Source organism: Etheostoma spectabile, chromosome 5 (genome assembly GCF_008692095.1).
Source record: "Etheostoma spectabile isolate EspeVRDwgs_2016 chromosome 5, UIUC_Espe_1.0, whole genome shotgun sequence".
In the NCBI taxonomy this organism is placed as follows: Eukaryota; Metazoa; Chordata; class Actinopteri; order Perciformes; family Percidae; genus Etheostoma; species Etheostoma spectabile.
The window spans coordinates 8933213-8954424 of NC_045737.1; the positions used below are offsets into that span (position 1 = coordinate 8933213).

Genomic DNA, 21212 nt, shown 5'->3' on the forward strand with positions numbered 1-21212 from the left:
TTGGTATTCATTGTATTAAAGTATTTCATTTAGGATTTTATACCTTGTTATGGTAAAAAAAAAAAAGTTAACGTTGGCCAGCAGGGAATGCATGATAAACAGTATGTCCTCACAAGTATAGTAAAAAGAGTGTTTGCAGCTTTTCGTCATTTAAACTATTTATTAGAGGGTTCAGACTTGGTTTTAGGGTTAAACTAAGACCCGTTAGATTACTTAATATCCCTGTCGTGACTATGAAAATACAATGTCCAAGTGAGGTAAAAAAAATTTCAAGTGCGTGTTTTTCGGCGTGCGTGAAAGCGTGTGTCGTATGGCCCGCCCCGCTCCTAGTAGTAACATCCAATAAGATGTCAGCATTATAATTTGATGGGCGGTTGTCAACAACTGTTCGAGCAGGAAGGAAAGTGTCATTTGCGTTTTCGTTTTTTTACCGAGCGTGTTAGAGGAAGATTTGTTTACATATTATTAGTGTAAGGTTGGATTTTCTTTTAGATAATCCAGCCACATTCACGTTTTTAGTCTATAGCTATGGTCTTTAAAGTTATGGATATTAGCTAACGTAAGCTAACTGAATGTCTTTCAGTCAGTCACAATTGTCAGAAGTTGGCTAGTTCCAAGCTAGCTACTAGCTACGTAGCTCACGTTAGAGCAGTGAGGATAGGCTGCTATTTATTGTAAGCCTCCGTATAGCCTGCTGTGTGGCTAGCTAGAGAAACAGCACGTCTGTCGAGCTGCTGTAAACCTGTTTCTTTGTTTTGGAAGCGAGGAGCTGTTTGAGATATTCTACCATGGATCCATTTGACAGTAACGTTGCAGGTAAGGAAGATAATAGATTAATAGCAAGCTTACAGCAGGCCAGCTAATAACTAGTAACAGGACATTAGCAGAAAGCTCACTGAGTGAAATGAATGTCACCCTAGGACACACGTTGAGAGGGGTGGGTTTGACTTTTGACATTAAGCCAAGCCTTTATTTCTGAGTGACTTTTTCCCTTTTACAGTTGAGATTCTCAGAAGCAAACTTAATCGCTGTGTCTGTGTGTTGACGGTCCTGCAGCGGCATGATAAGATTTCACCGCACACGACTCTAATCACAACGCGGGATGGGATGTCTGTGTACCTTTTAGTTTATTCATGGCACATTTTGTTAACTGAACAAATCCAAAAACACATTTCTAACAGCTTAAACAATGGCTGTCTTGACAGAAAGAGAATATGTCACTGTTAAGACTCAAGTTGTTAGATGAAACACAGCAGCGCTGGTTGCCCAGTTTCCGCCTGTTGGTTTGATAATAGCTAGCTATGTTTTGTCTTGGTGTGGAGAGCTGATAAGTCCTACTCATCTCAGGCCGCCAGCTGCTTTATGACCTCTGCTATATGGCTCTATGTTGTCCATGGCTTTATTAAAACAAACAAAAAGCCCAGTGCACACAGAAAAATGTTTTTCTCCTACCCTTAAACCCGGAAGAAGCAATCATTAAATCACATCAGTTAGACTTCCTGTTTTTAAATCCTACTTGGTTTTTGTGACTTAGTGATTTATTGGTAAAACCCAAAGTTACATTTCACAATCACATTTCAGATCAGATAATAATATCAAAACAGAAGTAGATGCTTCCTTCCCACATGATTTGAATGACCAACCAATAACAATATTGTGGTTCAGCACTCTGCATCTATGTATTTGATCTGTTGTCTGTTTTTACCTGGGCTGAATTAGTGGACACAACTGTCAAAGTCAGACATATATTTAACTATATTTCTGTAACTCATCTGTATGGTTGACATAATGTTTGGAGTAAACAGGAAGAGTGCAGTAAACTGGTGAACATGCCCTGCAGCTGTAGTTGCATTACAGTAGTTGGTTGTTCACATTTGTAGTGTGGCTTATAACCATTTCATCAACTGCCTCCCTCATGTAAGCACAACATCCTTTTAATGAAATAAATGTCACCATAATCTCACAACAATTAGAAGTAGATATGATAATCATTATTAATCAAGTTTGAGGTGTTTTGTATGGGTCTTTTTTATTTTTATCAAATCCTCCTCTGCACTTTACCCAGTGCTTAGCTCTTAGCCTATTAATAGACATACATACCACAGCAATGTGGTCCAGACAGGGACATGGTGACAGCCCATACAGTCTTATAAAAACACTGTACAGGACAGCCATGAAACTTAATTCACCTCATGCTCTTGGACTTTCTTTAGAGGAGCTAAAGCCATTGTGCCATTGTTTCTTTCTGAATGGTACTGTGTCTTCAGGAAGCGTTGACTGTCTCTCTGTGCTTTCCACTTAAATCCATCACCAACTGAGACTGAAAATGCATTGTCTTAGGCCTGTAAATGAATGGAATGGAATGGAACGTGAGACAAAACAGGAGACTTACATTGCTTAGCATTATACTACTTTTGTTGTTGTTATTAAATTAGGAAGTTGAACATGCCTCTGATTGTTTCAAGAAATACTTAGATTTATTGAGGGGAGAAATCAGCTGCCAGAAAATCTCATGGATTTTGTAAGGCAAGGCATAACTCTTGTCATGCTGCTGAAGATGCATGTTAGTTTGTGGAAATAAAGGCATTTGTAATTGTAAACCGAAGTAGTAGCCTATGTGACAGGGCCAGATGATGAGTATTTATTGTATTGTTTTTTTTTTCTGTTTTTGAGGGCATTCTTAGTTTTTAGTTTTTTTTCTTAATTTTCTTCAGTTGAATGAATGAACTTTGAAGGGAATACAGCCATTTATGTCATAAAAGATTTTATAATATACCAGCATTGAAAAGTAGCTTTCTCACATGTAGGTCAAAGTACCAGGAAATGCTTTAGGAGTTTTACCAACAGGAAACTGAAGACACTCTGCTTTGTTAAACCAGGTTTCATTTGCCTGCACATTTGTTGACAATAATAAGCCTTTGTGTTAAAAATGGCTAGTCGCCACAACTCTTCTGTAGAAAACTCTGAAACTCCAAAAGTCACTGCACATACATTGACATCAACGTATAATGTAATTTGTCAGTGTATATAATCATTTAGATTGTGTTCTCTCTCACTTTTTTTTTTTCTTTTTTTTTTTTTTAAAGAATCCTCTATCTGACTTCTCTATTTCTGTGTTTTGCAGACCGAGCCAACCTACCGAGGAACATGATTGAGAACAGCATGTTTGAAGAAGAGCCTGATGTTGTGGATTTGGCTAAAGACTCCGCTGCATTTCCGGTATGCTCATGTCATGTTTTCTTATTCAATGCGTACTATGCATGTCTTTATTTAAAGTAGCCTACTATCCTGGCTCAAATCAATCTATCCTATCTATCTATCTATCTATCTATCTATCTATCTATCTATCTATCTATCTAGTCAAAACTGTGAGAATTACTTCTAGTAAAAAAGGAACTTGCTTTAGGCATGACGATGCTATATCCTTCTGTTTAGAGCTACACTGACCCTTTTTCCTCTTTTAGATTTAGTCAGTACAGACATACTGTATCATTGAGCCTCATCAGCAAAGTACTATAGATCTTAAGTTTGTAGTTTCCACTTCCTCTGTCCTCCCTCACTGTGTGACACCCAACAAACCCTCTCCTAAAGTGATGATGATGATTATTTCTGCATCAACCACAATCCTAACAAAAAACACCCCTAATGCTCTCCATTCATTATGATTGTGCCCTGTTTGTTGTCCCCTATTTGTTGTCAGACCATTCTGTCCTTATTATTTTCCATTATTCCTGTCTCTGCTCTCACTCTCCTCACCACCTCCACACATATTACCCTGTGCTAATTGATTTACCCGGGAAGGCAATCCAGTTGTTGACATTATATGGGAAACACTGCAACGTTTAAAAGAGTGCACTGTACACACTCTCTGCAGACGTTTCCTGCTCTTGACCCAGATGAAGTGGTATATGAGCCTCGTAGCTCACGGTTGCTTGTGCGAGGCCTGGGAGAGAATGACATGGACGAGGATGATGAGGACTGCGAGTCTTCAGCCCGTCTGCTGGGCATGTCCTTCATGAACCGTAGCTCTGCTCACAGATCCAGCTCTTCCCCCTACACCAGACAGGCTGCACCCAGGTAATGGGCTGAATATGTTACAGTTTGGTATTTTGTTAAAAAAAAATCAAGGTATGCCTTGTGGGATTTTCATCTCAAAGCAGTGCTTATCATGTAATATCATGTGCAAAGCTTCTGTGATTAGTCTTTGAGTGTGGCGATATACAAATGTTGAAATCAGGTGGATGTGTTGTAATACTTTAACTAAGTTTCTAAAACTTCTATTTGAAATAAATATTGAATTACTTTTTTTATTGTTAGGAAACACATTTTAAAATAAGTACGCCATGTTCAGCTAGTAACTATAGATGGAAGTAATAAATGCTTAGCAAGCACAGTGCCATGGTTAATCTCTGGGGCTCAATAAAAATGTTTTCACTTCCTGAAACTGAAGCTACGTTCCAAGACTTTGTCACGATTGCAGCTTAATGGACTGAATCTAGGTTAAGTAAGAAGCCAAAAATTATAGTTAGTGCACTTTAATATAATATGAAATATAATTTAAATCACACAACCAGCCATCACAAAACCCAATATAAATGAGTATAGACTAAAACATCTGGAACCATCTGGAACTGTTCAGGAAACCTTTCAGTGGTATTCCCAGACCAACAAAAGTAACCATTGAATGCAATCCCATTATTTGACAAAGTAATTCTTTGATATCATTGTGTAGCCCTGCCTCACTCAAAATTGAGTGCATAGAATGAATATCAAAAGGTGTGTTCAAACATCATGCCTGTCTCACACATGAAACCTGCAAAATTACCACACGTAACAATCAAGGCAAGGGAAGTGTTTTCTAAGTATCGTCTTCTGCACAGAAAAAAATGTATGACCATTCTGAAAAGATCCGGCTTTTTGATAGTAACACTTCTTTGTAGTAAATCATGTTAACTGCCTGTCTTACGTAATAAATATAGTCAAGGTTCCTACAATTCCTACATGAGATAGTGACACAGATAAAGTAAAAATGTGCATGGACAAGGGTTTTAGTCTCCTCGGCAACAGATTACCAAGTTGAAGCTTTATGTTTATAGCTTCTGTCCCCCCGGAGCATCACCATCTACAGCTTTTTCCTGAACACTGCTGCTCCTTTTCACCCTGAATCTGTAAATGAGTCGAAGTCAGTAATGTTAAGCTCTTTCTGGTCTCAGGTCTTGTTCACGACCCTCAGCCCGTACCACCGTTGTATGTGTGTTATTCCTGGTGATAGGGGCCTCCATGGCCATGCTGCTTTACTTCTTACCTGGATGCACATTTACCAAGGTAAGAAAAACATTCACTAGATCAGTTTAAGTAGGTTTTTGTGAGCATGTGTAAAAAAACTAAACGTGACTTATTAGACACATTATATTAAAATCTTTGTCAGATTATTTCTCTTTTGAAATTCTCTGGCGCACCCATTTCTCTGGCTGACCCCAACCCTCCTTCCTTTTGCAGGCGGGTTGTCAAAAAACCAACAAGACCACTCCCTTCGAGCCAGTTTACCCTCTGTCCACAAATGGCAAACTGTTTCCATGGGCTCAGTATCGGCTGCCTCGTAGTGTACGTCCTCTTAGCTATGACCTCACCCTCAACCCAGACCTCGACCACATGACTTTCACCGGCCGCACTGTCATCACCATGTCTGTGCTTCACAACACCAAAATCATTGTCTTACACAGTGCTAATCTCAGCATCACCAAAGCTACCTTCAAGGTGGGATATGAAGTTTTTTTGTGTGCAAATGACAGCGTGTAATTAGAGTTTAGATGATTTAATTGTCAGTCTAATCAGATGTACGTAACTTTATGTAAGGATTTAAACGTTTTGCTTTAGGTTATGTTGTCTGCTAGTTGTTTACTCATACTTCCTCTCTTCCAGCTGGGTGATCAGGAGACCAGAGATGTGACTGTCCTGGAGTACCAACCCAAACAGCAGATAGCTGTTCAGTTGTCTGAGGAGATGAAGGCTGGCCAGTACTGTGTTTTGACCCTGGATTACTCAGCCAGCTTCTCACACACCTATGACGGTTTCTACAACAGCTCATACATTGATAAAGCTGGAATCAAAAGGTACACTTGACTTACTGGCTGTGTAAGTACTTTGCAACAGCTGTAAAATACGCAGAGGTAAGACTTAGAAAAAAAACCTGTATGGAGAGGATTGTGTGTCTTCAAAGCTAATCGTGTGACTTTTGAGAACTCATGACCAGACACTAACAAAGCAGTGCTGCAAATAAAACAATGACAAGTTAGATAACTGATTTTACAGCAGTCATCTAATTTGCATGATCATGCTCATCTTTCTCTTGCCACCAGGGTCTTAGCTGCAACCCAATTTGAGCCACTATCAGCTAGGAAAGCCTTTCCCTGCTTTGATGAACCAGCTTTCAAGGCGACCTTCCTGATTAAAATCAGCAGGAAACAAAACTACATGACTCTTTCCAACATGCCTCAGGTATTGTAACATTAATGCTAACAAGTGTTGAAACACCTCATACAGTGTTCTAAATGGCTTTAGCACAAATTAAATATTCTTTCTGAACATACGGCAAATGTAAAGGGACAATTGATAATTGAATAATATTTTATCTATTAAGCTTGAAACAGGTTATTTCAGTGTCTGTCTTTAGCCTTATTTGGTTAGCACATATGTTTGGTATTGACAGGCTCAATGTGATACAACTGGTTTCTAGCCGGCAGTAAATACCAAAATAAAATAGAATTTGGCATGTTCCCTGGCACAAATGGGGGGTAAAAGACCTAGAAAAGGTTTTGCCTTTGTGCCATTCTCTGCTCCCCAACACATTGCCAACTGCAGCTGACCAATTATGTCATGTGTCACATAGATGGACAGAATTTTCAATACTCGTCACTTCTTGTCTTGAGGAACTTTGGGTATTTCCTCTTCCCCACTGTGACTCATATGCTTTTATTGTAGGCATAACTAAGCAGACCATGCCCTTGCATTTGCCTGCATTGCTGTATTTATTAGTTGGTAGTTATCTTGTCTGTGTGCTTTGTGTTTCAGGCTAAAAGCACACTGCTTCCCAAAGGCCTCATACTAGATGAATTTGAAAAGACCAGTGTTAACATGAGCACCTACCTGGTGGCCTTCATTGTCGCTGACTTCACCCCTAACAGCAAAAATGTCTCTGAAACTCTGGTAGGTCGGACACAACGATAAGTCCTTTTTGCTTTCAGTGCAGGCTGTACATTTGTATTTTTCATTTAGTATTCATGGGGTTTGTTTTTGCTGAAAACTTCTTATGTGTACTATGGGCTCTGGTTCTGTGCCAGACAGAAGGGCAAAATGACTTCCCGGGGCTCACCCTCAAGCTGCTGAATACTACAATAATTCTTTGATATTCTATCCCCCCAAAAAATAGGTGAGTACACACAGGTACTACACGTTGAGATGTTCAAATACTTTTTACTCCGATCCCGATTCCATACTTGCTTGGGGGTACGGCCGATAGGGTACCCTACCAGTGGTTTTAAAAAAAAAAAAAAAAAAAATGAGTCATAATTTTACTTGTGGTAAGGCCTGGCTCAGTTTAAAACCCCTTTTTAAAATGAATTAATAACCAAGGGGAGCATATATTTTTAAATAGAACATAAAAAAATGTAAAACATGACTTTGGGCCTTGGGGATTTCCATTTACTAGAACCCCCAATTGATTCGGCAATTAAATGTGCCGTATGTGACCATGGAACCCCCGGGGGTCGGATTTCCGCACTTCGAGGGGAAACTTTTGACTCTTTTGGTGTCCACCAGGGGACGTTAAACTTAGAAAGACATGGGGAAACACGTCGGAGGCCAAATGCCCGTGGTAAAGCCCAAGCATACACGAAATGTGCCCCCTAACTGTCTCGTTAAATTGGGTTTTAGCGCATTTCGGAGATATATTTAAAACCCTGGCAAAACGTACCTTGGCTTCAAATGCTCCATTAAGAAAGCGAATCCCAAATTTTCAAAAACAGAGGGTTGGTAACCCGACAATAAATTCCAAAACTTGTTGGTTATCGTGTTGCTTTTTGGCGTCTTTGGGGAATTATCCCATTAAGGCAGTTTCCAAGTTTGCTGCTGCCAGTTCGCCCTTTTTTTCCCCCTAGTTCCGTAAATTCGTTGGCTCTTAGCTTGAGCGTCTTCAAATTTTTAAATTTAAAGTTGCTGTGTTGAAATTGCACACATGTCCACCCTTGAAATTGCTTCTTTGAATAGGGTGCATGTTCCCGTTTTAAAGCCGGGGAACGTCCACTTTTAAGTACTGCCAAACGGCAACATGATGCCCCTAATGCTAGCTTGTTTTAGGAGGGTTAGGCCGATCATTCTTCTTCGCCCCTCTAAAAAGCGGGCCCCCAAACTATTTAAGAGTGGGAAGAAAACTGTGTCCAGCTAACGGGCTCAACCAGACAATAGATTCCTATTTTAATGGGTTTAGTGGTATGGGACGGTGCCTGTACTCAGTAATTCCCGTCCCGATGCCAGCTTTTTTCGGCATTTCGGAGGCAATTTCCCATTACTGGTTTGAATCGGACATCTTACTACACGTTCCATACAAGGGAAAACGACATGCTTTTTCTCCTCCTCCGATGATCTTTCTTTACGCACACCCCAAATGCTGCCTTTTTTGTCAATTTGGTAGCCATTCCAGATTCCTAGCAGGAGCCATGGCAAAACTGGGTCTCATCCCACTTTCAGGGAAACCACCGCTGGTGGGCCACCAGCCTCCTCTGAAAACAAGTAGTGCCTCCCCCTAGCATGAGCCGTCACAGTAGGGTGTTTGCCTGTGTTTTGTGAAAGCGCGATGCAGTAAATATATGACATCAGTCCTAATCTACCCTCTGAGTTGTTTTTGCAGGGGTTTTGGGAAAAACTTGGTAACAATGAGCTGGTAATGCCTGTGTCTAACAAGGCTTTGCATTACTGCAGACATGCGCTTGCAGATGCCTTCCCAAGCAGACTTGATTTTAGATTCAACATCTGCCTAACATATTTGAAGCAATAAAGCTGTGCTTACTTTTGGCCTTCCAGAAAACCCTAATTGTTTTCCAGGGTAATTTGTTGGGTTCGCTTCAGAGTTGGACAAGATGCAGTAATCCTTCCACCCCGTGTCAAACTGAGTTATAATCCCCGAACAGGTGGAAGAGATGTTTGACTCCGTCTCCTATGAGAAGGTACACTTTTCAAAATTATATATCTGTAGATAAACAGATTAAATGTACAGTAAGTTACTGGACGTCCATATCCAGCTGTTAAGCTCAGAGAAAAATATCTCTACTGGACCTCAAACTCAATTATAATTTTAGTAATGCTTGTTTGGGTGCTTTTGTGCTTCTTTGTCTTCCAGGGCGCATCCATTCTCATGATGTTGGAAGCCTGGCTGCCAGGGAACAGTTCAGTAAGGGCAAACATTCAGTAAACCCGAAACAGTTCAGTGGGTTAAACACGGAAACTGACGACTCTGGAACAGCCTTACACAGGTGTGGGGTTTGGTGTGTGTGTGTGTGTGTGTGTTTTGTGTGTTTTTGGGGTGTGTGTGTTCGTGTGGGTGTGTGTTGTGTTGTGTGTGTGTTTGTTTTTTTCCCTTGTATTGTCAATCAGCCCTGTGGCTACAATTATATTTCTGACAGCAAAAGCTTGACAGCTGATCACGAGCTGCATTATCAATCTTTTTTTGTGTAATATTTATATGGGTTTAAATTGGAATTGTTACCCTAACTGTTCTGCACAGACTAGATGTGTCAAAGGATTTGTCTTCCTGTCCTCAGGTCTCTGTCTCGGCGCAGTATCACAATGTGTCAGAGATGATGCGCTCATGGACGTCACAGAAAGGCTTCCCATTGGTCACTGTAAGCCGCAAGGGAGATCAGGTGACCCTCACACAGGAGCACTTCTTGCTCACGTCTGACAATGCCACATATACTTCCAGGTGGGTTACATTACCACGCACGCACACACTCAAACTCAGATCATAGAAACACACCAAGACCCAACAGCTAACTGTATTTTGCACTCTCTTTAGCTTGTGGAATATTCCAGTGACGTACATAACTGAGAACTGTAGTTTGGGCTCTGAGTGCAGACAGATGTTTAATCTGAAGACCAAGTCAGGTAAAACACCAAGTTTTAACCTTTAACATGTCAAGAGTCTGAAGTACTTCAAATGTGAAATGTGTTTTTTTGTGTTTTTTTTAGGGACTTTGGAGTTACCAGAAAGTGTAAAGTGGCTGAAGTTGAACCACAAAAACACAGGCTTCTACATCGTCCACTACGGAAAAGAGGGCTGGGCTGCTCTTCAAGATGCTTTGTCCAGCAACGTCCATGTTCTTGCACAGGAGGACCGTGCCTCACTTATACACAACATCTTTGCTCTCTCCAGGTATAGCGGACAACATAAATAGTTGTTCTTTTTGCGTTCAGTCACAGGAGAAACTGAAGCATAGGAGTGTTTTCCAATTTCTGTATTTGACTTTTAAAAAGCTTTCATTCTCCACCTTTCTTTCTTCTCCCTCACTGTTGTTGTTTTTTTTTAACAGACTGGGACATGTGTCCTTCTACGATGTCCTCAACCTGTTGAAGTACATGTCAAATGAAACTGAGAGTTCTCCTGTGACTGAGGCCTTGTCACAGCTCAATGCAATCTACCGACTCCTTGACAAAAGACAAGAGGACAGTCTTGTAGCCCGCATGAAGGTACGGACACACACACACACACAAAAACACAAAAAGGTAACCTTACATTGCGGGAACTAAGATGTACAGCTACATTGCATTAACAAAATGACTTCTTTTTTTCTTTTTACATATGACAGCATTATATTTTGGATCTGTTTGGTTCTCTGATGGACAAACAAACGTGGGGAGAGGAGGAGAGTGTGTCTAAACAGGAGCTGCGCTCTGCCCTGTTGGGGTCAGCCTGTAGTCTGAATCAAGAAAACTGCACTCAGCAAGCCAAAGCCCTGTTCAAACACTATGACGAGTCCAATGGGACCTCACGGTACGTACAGTGTAACACACATTTTATTTTTGAGTTCCTTTTCTGGGTCACATTGACAGTGACAGCAGGGTGGGAGGAGTAGCCCAAACATATTTTTATAGATAAAAACTATCTTTAGCAGGGACAGGGGAATGTGACATTCGATAAACAGAAATTTGGTGCACTTTTAACTTAAAATTTGTTTGCATCTTTTTATTTTCTTAAGGATCCCAGGAGATCTGCAGCAAGTCGTATTCAGTGTAGCTGCTCAATCAATTGAAGGTTGGGAAACTTTGCTCCACATGTACCAAACCAACACCTATGATGCAGAGAAGCGAAAAATGCTACGGGGCCTAGCATCCACTCAGGATGCAAGGCGTATAGTATGGTAAGTGTTTGTGTTTGCTTCTGGCCAGGATCAGGCGTTCACATATTTCCTTCTACATCAATGATATATTCAGCATGCATTTACCTGATCATGTCCATGTAATTTGTAAAGCTTAAAGAGAGAAGCATCCAATGCACCCGTTCAAAGTGAGATTTTCTTTTATTGGAACATGCTTTGTGTGTAACAGAACAGCACTGTTTTAAATGTGCAAAGCATTTCCCTTTTAAGTCCACTGAGAGGCAAAATCCTACAATTTCTTGATACATTACAGTTACTACTATTACTCTAACCAAACATGGACTCAACTCAAGCCAGACGCTGTATTCAATAAAACACCTGAACCAAAACCCTATACGTCTCTTGACCCCAACTGTTTGAGTCAAGTAACAGATCATTTGATGCAACATACACAGTTTGCTAAATCAACAGTGTTGCACCTGTTTTTCAGTGACCACTTAAATAGCACCAAAATGTGGCATTATGTAAAAATATATTGGTTCCTGATGTGGTCCATGCTAACTCATAAAGATCCCCATTCTCCTCATGATATTATGATTATATTACTATTATTGTACAAATTAAATGTAACCTGTTACCCTTAACTTTCCCCCTGTTAAATATTTAGTTGGCATTTTCACATTCATCTTGGTTATTGTTTGCGAATTCCATTTACTAAATTTCCAATATTTGAGATGTGATGAAAACATTTTTTGTTTTTTCTTGTCATTGATATTTGAGTCCTTCATTTTGTTCTTTTAATGTGTTCATTCTGAAACACCTTTTGTGATTAAAAGGCTTGACAAATGTACTTTTCACTGAACAGCATTTGAACACTATTTTTTTTTGTGATAACTTTTTTTTATTTAAGCATTTGAACACTAATTATGGTCTGTCTAGGATTCTAAAGGCAGGTCTGAGGGGGGATATCATTCAGACACAAGAGTTGCCTTTGGTCATCCGCACTGTGTGTAACGGCTTCACCGGTTACTTGTTTGCCTGGAATTTCATACAAGAGAACTGGGACCGCCTCATAGAGAAGTAAGTGGTCCTGGTCAGCTTCATATAAGTTATCACTGAGAGTACATTTAAGATCATTTCACATACAAATGAAAAGATGAAACAGCATCAGTGTTTTTGTCTGTAGGTTCCCTTTAGGCTCCTATGCCATCCAGACAATCATCAATTCTGCCACCTCTCAGTTCTCCACACAGGTGCATCTTGATCAAGTACGTTTTTAATGTTTGTTTACACAATATAGTTATGCCGCACGCGTATTTGAGGTTTTGTGCACCTGCTTTTGCCGGTATTCAGGTGGCATTTAGTATGTTATGCCAAGTGATCTGACTAATATTTCATGTGTGTTGTGTTGTGTTGTGTTGTGTGTGTGTTGTGTGTGTGTGTGTGTGGTGTATTGTGTAGGTTCAGGGTTTCTTCTCCAGTCTGAAGGAGCGCGGCTCTCAGATGAGGAGTGTGCAGGAAGCTTTGGAAACCATCAGGCTGAACCAGCGCTGGATGGACAAAAACCTGCCCGCGCTCCATCAAGGTCTCTAATAGAGGCGCTCCATCCAGCCTCCGCCCCACTGACAGGGATCCTGGGGCGTTTCGTCAAGACGACAGCAGTGTTTGCACTATTGAAGGACTGTGTCTCTTAACTCCTTTTATTGAGGTCCAGAGTACTAATCAAAGCCAGAGGTTTTGCTCTACCTGGGTGGACAAGATGTTAGATTTTCTGAGATTGATTGTGAGTTGTGTTTGCTAGCTCAGGGTGGCTCTGATTATGTGTCTGACAAGAAGTTGTCAGATGCAAACGCACACTCTTCACACTTTATGCTGTCGACCAAACCTCTCCTCTGCAACTCTCATCTAAACCTCATGCCTGAACAGACAATCATGCTTTACCCACACTCCATGTGTTCAGCCTGCTCTCAGGCTCTTAACTCTATAAGCTGTGTAATGGCCACTTGAAAAAGAGGAAATATGTGGAATGTCAACATTACTGAGTATGTACTGTATGTACTGTTGGTCCAGGACTTTCTCTCAAATCGTTGGATATGTGTTGATGCAGCTGTCAGGGATTTATCAGCGATAAGAGGTTGAAATTACCGGTACTTTAGAGAAGAATTATTCTTAGCGTTAAACTGACCTTGTATTGCCGTGTTACAAAATTGCTGCCTGCCCATCTGGACTAGTTACTCGTGCAACCGAAAGCATTTACTATATTAGTCATGGTTTGGCTAGAAGGTTGGTTGATTGATTGCTTCAAATACCAAACTTGTGTTGGCATCAATTGAATGTACTAAAAAACCTTCCCACTGTGTACAATAGATGGCGTACTGCACAACAGTGCAGGTTTAAATCCACAACCAATGTGTCTTAGGTGAGAGCACGCTGGAGCCAAATGTTTTTTTCTTTTTTTTTCTTTCTTCTACCAGTCATATGCCTAGTTTAGCTAGTTCAGTTTTATTTTGATAGCTTTTGGCCTGCGGTGCAGTCACTGTACAGACTCATCCTTTAACACAGAGTGCTTTTAAACTTGTAATTACTATTATGTAAATATGCTCAACCCTACAGCGTTTTCCCCTGTGATTTTGGATGTACTCTTTTAAACAACTTGATATTTTACGATTCGCTTTGTGTTGTGTATATAGAGTGTAAAGACTATACATGTATACATAGAATTGAATCTTGATCAAATACTTTTACTGTATTAGACTACCTAATGGAGGACATTTGTTTGTGTTTTAAGGGCTAATTTGCGTATTGAAGATACAAAGTGTATAGAATACAAATTTGAATTGGGCATGACTAATCTGTCCAGTAAGCTGTTCGTCAGCCTAATAAAAATACAGAAGGTTTAAAGTTACTCTAATGTTAACTGGTCGTGTTGCTCCTGAGAATGGAGAGTAGCCTAGCTATTTAATGAGTGTCTAAACATGTTTTCCCACCTTTTGTTCCAAGATTTTATTTAAATAAGTTGTACACTCATTTTGAGCTTTATTTTGGTACTGCTTACTTTATCCACTCCATCACCATCACGATATTCAGGATGACTGAGTAAATATTGTAGAGTTAGGGTTGTTCAAAGAAAATCACTAAATCTAAGATATTAATTTATTTAAAAACTTTTCCCCAAATGTTTTGTCACAAAGGCAACACACGTTGGTTCAATTCCCTGTAGTGTTACCTCCTTACCGCACACAGGTGGGAAACATTTTGAAAAGGCCATGTGTTCGTTGCTGCACTGGTGACTCCTACTGGTTCGACCAACCAGTAGGAGTTGGTGGCTGCCAGGATGAGTGGGATCCAAGGTGGACCAGACAGGGAAGCCTAGCATAGACTCTCTTAGTGAGATGACTGGTGGAAAAAGACACCATGTGTATCGAAGGCCTGGCTGTCTACATCATCACCAGGTGTGGAGGTTTGCAGTATATAAAGCATCACAGTACAGAGAATTGTACATTCCAAACCAAAGTCGTAATAACTTTGAAGAATCTCATTGCAGTTTAGATCTGTCTAGAGGTTATCATCAACAGTATTGCCATTCACTTATGTCATCCAGTCCATCATAGTTTTATAGACAGTGTGATAATGCATTAAGAATTTAGAATATGCCTTTAAAATACACCTTATATTTTATGTCCTGGCTATACCGTTTTATTGTGAAAAAGTGACACGTTTTTTCCAGCTGACCGCAATCACATGAATAAATCAGCTTTATTGAGGCTCTGGGACTTTGTTGTTTCATCATTTTTTATTTGGAAAACAACTTTCATTTGAAGTTAGTTGCGATAAGCTTTAAAAGACAAGAGTTGCTGATGTCATTTAGGTACAAGGTTTAGTCAAAGTTGGTGAATCCGCTACGAGGCCGGTCTCATGAGAGGATTGTAGTAGAGTACCTCATGTGCAGTAAACCCAATCCCATTGTCTTTGTTTTTGCACTGGGATGAAATGCTGCAGATGCTTTTAAACTGTCACTCTTCATGTGAATAAAGTATAAGTAAAAATTGTTTTCAGAAGATTTAGATTTTTCAATTGAAATACAAATATTATTGTTATACTTTGTTTTTACGACACAATACAAAACGATTGGAGCAATGATGGGAGCAAAATGCAAGGTGCTTCTTCAGACAACGCTGTACTAGGGAGCCTATGAAACCTTAAGCTGGGTCATCAACTTACCACCAAATCACCTCTACAGCCAAACAAAAACCATTTATCAAAGGCTTAAAATCCTCCTCATCCTGTTTCACCAAACTTTGTCACATTTGAGACCAGAAATGATTTTTTACGTTGATTGTTGCTTTTGAAAAATGTATTGTGAATGCCGAGCTGCAAGATCTCTCAATGACAACTACTTCCTAAACACAGTGGAGATGGTGATGATGCTTCTCAGTTGAACCACCAGGGGTCTTTCTCGCTCTTCTAGAAACTTGCGTACTGACTCTCATACTGTACTACTCAAATTGTGGATGTGTGTGTTGTGGCTGTGGGAATGATCTTTTAAAAGGACTTAAAGCCATAGTTATTTCATGTCAAGTGTGTAAAAGAAAATAAATAAATCAGTCTACTTATAAAAGGGATTTTTTATGTTAAACAACTGAAATTATTTCTGCTTTTAAATCCAGTTCAGTGTGACAAAGTGTGTTCTTCCCATGTGTGTGTATTTTGTGTGTGTTTTAGAAAGTCTGTTTTGCTCCTTGAAGACTTTCTTTTGGCAGAATGCCATACAGCTGGAAGACATATAATACCAGTATTTTACCCTTATACTTTCTTTCTTGACCAATTAACAAAAGTGCACAAGATTGAAATACAATCGAGGGCTTTGTATTGAAATAAAAAAGTCCAAACTCAGTATGATTGATTAATGAGCTGTATGAGACCTGACAGACATCAGTCGGCCCATTATGCCTTTGTGTGTTTGTAGTTGTTACAGCAGTATAGTTTGAGTTGCTTATCCTTAATAGTGACCATAAATTGATTTTTTGTCGTAGTCTTTCCCAACATTGTTTTTATTGAAGATTTATAGCACATTGTAGCCAAAATATAGTGTTGAAGCAGTTAAACATAACAGCACATAGCAACCTATACGTACCAATTTCTGTTTTTTTGAGTGTCCCAACTACTTGCAATCTTTAGTTTCATTAGAATTTATTCAAATTTAGAATTTGTGAGAAATCACTTAACACACACCTAACAGTACATGTTTTATATGGAGGGGTTGAGCTCTCATGTAGTTAATTGTATCAAAGTCAGAAAAGGATTTATTGCTAAGTAAGTAACACTTACAAGTAACGTGCCTTTGGGGTTGGTGCATACATAAACACACATTAAACATTCATATAAAATAAACAACAAAGGCAGAAACAAATGTATACAAAATAGTTGTTTAACATCAGAAAAAGAAACCAAATGGTTTACTGCAGAATATGCAAAAATGTTTAGGGATATGCAAAAAGTGTAGGACAAATAGTTTGTGCAATGGGCCTATTTGGGTGTATAGTCCAGGATGTAGGTTTATGCAAAGTGTAGCAACTAGGGGGGTTAAGAGTTCATGTCAGTGGGGGTGGGTGGCTTTGTTAATGAGGCTGACTGCATAGGGGAAGAAACTGTTTTTGTGGCATGAGTATTTGGTCAGCCTCCTGCCAGAGGTGAGAAATTTGTGTCTAAATTGAGAGGGATTGGCCATCTGTCCTTCCCACGTTGTGGAGGTGTACAGTTCCTGGAGAGACAGCAGATTCCAGCCAATCATCTTCTCAGCCAAGCAGATGATACACCGCAGTCTTCCCTTGTCCTCAGCAGAGGCAGCAGCGTACCAGATGGTGACGGAGGAGTTGAGGATGGACTCAATCATGGCGGAATAGAAGTGCACCATCATTGTTTTCGATAGGTTGAACTTCTTCATCTGACGCAGGGAGTATATCCTCGGCTGGGCTTTAGATGAGGGAGCCGATGTTCAGCTCCCACTTGAGGTCCTGGGAGATGATGGAGCCCAGGAAGTGAAAGGACTCCACAGTGTTGACTGTCAAGTCACCCAGGGTGATGGGGGCGGGTGGGAACTGCATCCTTAATACTGTGATTGTTAAAACATGAACCACAACTATGTCATAATAATATTAGTGTCAATCCTATTAAAACTATATTCTAAAAGCTGATCAAAATACTTAATAAACTGATAGCCAGCCAATATACTTTTAAGCACATAAATGTTTTTGCAAAAACAATTCAAAGAAACTTCCAACTGTAGATGTCAGATGAAAATCATTTACTAAAAAATATAATTTACTTGTATTCATTTCAATTCAGTATTATTGGTCCCATTTAAAAACACATTTAAAACCAAATACTATTACTTTGGAATGCTGTATTATAGAATACTACTGGCACTTTAAAACTGAAGTTGAGTGCAGTACTTGAGTAAATGCATTTAATTTACACATTCTTTTCAGTCTCCAGTGAGTGAAGTGCCAGCCCCCAGATGCACCCTCTCATCACACAGAGGACCTCAGTGGGAGATGGGGACAAACTCCACACCAGCAGCTGGAAGCTAGATGACTGTTCCATGTGTTCATGTCTCACTGTAGATCTATAAAGCCTGACCGACACAGCCTGGGACCCATCCTGCATGTCTGTGTGTGTGTGTGTGTGTGTGTGTGTTGTGTGTGTGGTGTGTGTTCATGTCTTTGTCTGATGTTTGTCTGATTGTTGGTCAGCTATGTTTTATTGTACATTTTAGCTTAATAGTACTTTTTACCAAATGTATTGTAATTGTTATATTGTTATGTAAATATGTAATTTTACTTCTTTTAGGGTGACTTTTATCATCTGTCTAGGGACTGCAGATGAAAAATAGCCTTTAGCTCATGTTGCCATATTGACAGAAATGGTCATTAATATTCACAGTCCCTGTAATACTTTTTTTATGTCACTGTTGGCCTTGTTAGAAGCACAACTATGCAGCCTTACTGAATGGAGAGGTCAGGTTGACACTATCAGATTCATGATCACGCACATAGTCACGTTCATAGTCACCTGTGTTTGCAGCTTTAGCTCTGTGATCTGTATGATCTAATGGTGTGTCAGTGAGATTAAATATTACATGCGTCTGATTGCTGATATGCAAGGCATTGTGGGTAAAGGCTTTGCATACAGACACATGAGCATCAGTTAGCAGTGTGACTAGCTGGAATTTGTTGATTGCTGTTCAATGTGAACTATTTAAACTAGTGGGATAGATTATTTTTCATGGCTGTGGGATTAGGGGACACAACCAAACATTGCACTATATCTGAACTCTTGGAATGAAAATGTGGTTAGTCCGTATACTACATTTAGTGAGAACTAGTATAAACGTGCGTTCCCTGAAGACTATGACTGCAGAGTTATGCATTCTCAGCCAGCAGACCAGCTGGACCACACTGTGACAGGAGGTGCAGCCTGTTGACCCTTGTGATTGAAACCACTGTGACACAATCTGTCTAAAATAATTCTGCTCATCAGTAATGATGTTGTGTTTGTTAGGCTTGTTACACTGGAGCTTTATACAGGACTTTAGGATGGGATTACGTTATTTTTACAACGTCACGTTACGTTATTTTTTTAACACAAACCTAACCCTGACAATTGGATTTGCGGCATTGAGCAATTTCAATGTTGGTACTTAGATCATTACACTTTGACTTGAGATAACTCTGCATTTCTAATCTAAGTTGGCAAAGTTTTAATCTTGCTGACCTCCAATTTTAGTCTTATCATTTTTACAAAAGCTGCCTTTTCACTGACTGATGAGGCTGGCTGAGTCTCAGATTTTGTGATACCATGGAACTGAGATGGTAAGATAGAAAGTTAGGAACATGCCCACATACATTACATAACAAATCCTCTGACAAGACTTCCGCGTGGCATAGCCAAAGTGTAAAAAATGATAGGAAGGCTGTCAAAACCAAAAATAATGTATTAATATTTATTTTATTTGCAAAGTACACTTACACGTACACATACATTAAACCCATCTTGACCAATTAGGAGCAGTGGCCAGCCACAGGTCACAAAGCAAATATGTGTGAATAGCAAACACCATAAAATGCTTATTACAATATGACAGTGAGTTACTACATGGTCACAATGATAGACAAGCCATAAACAGGCTTTTGTTTAGGCATGTCACATCAAGTCAGAAATGCCCCATTACCCCTCAACACAACGCCCATCTGCCAACCATAGTCCAGTGCCTGGGGACCACCTCTAATTCTAATGCCAGTACCTACATCATGGGAAACGGAAAGAGTTAGCTTGCATGTCTTTATTCATGGTGGGAGGAAACCAGATAAATGTATGTAGACAAGCACAAGGGACAAATGGTGATTGTAGGGAATCCCATCCATATACTCTTGACTTTGTCACAAAGACACTGCGTAGCTGCTGGGCCGCACCACTAGAGGGCACTCTACCTTTCCTCTTACTGGTCCACATATGGTGCATCTGCAGTGGTCCTGGACTCTTCTGAAGGATATTGTTGCATTTCAGAAAACTGTGTTTTTAAAGAGAAGCTAAGTAGAATACATTGTCTGTATGTCCTAACAAAGTTGATCCTGTTTTATACATGTAAATATTTTGTGTTGCACTATGATCACATATCCATAATTGTGAGTTGTTGTTGCTGTGATACCAAGACATTTAGCTTGAGAGCAGAACATTGGAATCTTAAGGGTTATTTTGAGGGATTATGGATATGTCTATCTAGCACTGTCACACGTAAGTTTTCAATGTTGAAGACATGCCCTATAATTATACTGACACATACTACTATATTATTATTAATAGTCATGTCATATGACTATCACATATCATTCAGTAAGTACCATTGTTCGTCATGTCATTCCATTATACCCACTGCTATAAATTTTTTGAGTCATATTTCTTAGGGATTTTTGTATATTTCGTTTTCTGTACATCTCCCCCCTCCCCTCTCTCTCTCTTCCCCCCCTCTCTCCCCCCTCTCCCCCTCTTCCCCTCTCTCTTCCCCTCTTTTCCCCTTGAGGGGGACCCAGAGCAAATTTGTTAATGTATTGAATTAAAATTAATTAAAAAAAAAAAATTGAAGAGGTCCCCCCTTGTGGAAAATAAATTTTTTTTGGTCAGAAAAAATCCTTTTAACAGCAGGGACTTACTGCACCTGAAAAACAGGAAAGTGTACTGAAACTTCCTGGAATTTGTTTAAAGGCCAAAATCATGATAAAACTTTGAGGGTGGGGAGGTAAGGAAAGAAGGCCAAAGGGAGTGGGAAAAGCATGGCACCAAAAAACCCCCCAAAAAAAATCTTTATCCCCTCCATTTTAAAAGTGGGTTTTTTTTTCCCCCCCCTTGCTCCCCCCCCTCTCCCCCCCCTCCCCCTCCCCCTCTTCTCCCCCCCTCTCTCCCCTCCCCTCTCTCTCTTCTTATCCTTTTCTTCCCGGCTGTCACTGGGGGGGGGGGGGTTTTTTGAAAAACAGCTTAAAAAGGCTTTTTCAGAAATTGGGTTTTTTCATTTGAATGGCCCATTTTAATTTTAGAAAAATTTTTCATTCATGGGTTGCACTATATTTTTAAGGGCTGGAAATGAAATCCGTCCAGCGTTTTTTTGTCACAGTCTGTTTTTAATTCAAGTTTTTTTTAAAACTCACATTGGCTTTAAACCTTCAACTGAGCATTAACCCTCTGTAAAAATACAAAAATACACTAATCATTAAATGATTGGATCTTCGTGAGTCCGGGACCACTCCCGGGTTGTAAACCATGGCAAAAAGGGGACCCTCTTCTTTATTC

General features: G+C 39.8%; 1 protein-coding gene across 1 annotated transcript; it reads left to right on the plus strand.

Moving 5' to 3' along the window:
- Positions 1-369: 369 nt before the first annotated feature.
- Positions 370-15429, plus strand: lnpep (leucyl/cystinyl aminopeptidase). Its single transcript, XM_032515898.1, is given in 21 exon segments — positions 370-816; positions 3125-3219; positions 3875-4077; positions 5214-5325; positions 5500-5757; positions 5923-6113; positions 6360-6498; positions 7072-7210; positions 9142-9221; positions 9395-9431; positions 9434-9505; positions 9508-9527; positions 9816-9976; positions 10070-10158; positions 10243-10426; positions 10584-10740; positions 10860-11044; positions 11250-11411; positions 12309-12449; positions 12556-12637; positions 12831-15429. Coding segments are annotated over 21 exon segments (2667 nt in total). The 5' UTR covers positions 370-788; the 3' UTR covers positions 12963-15429.
- The last annotated feature ends 5783 nt before the right edge of the window (positions 15430-21212 follow it).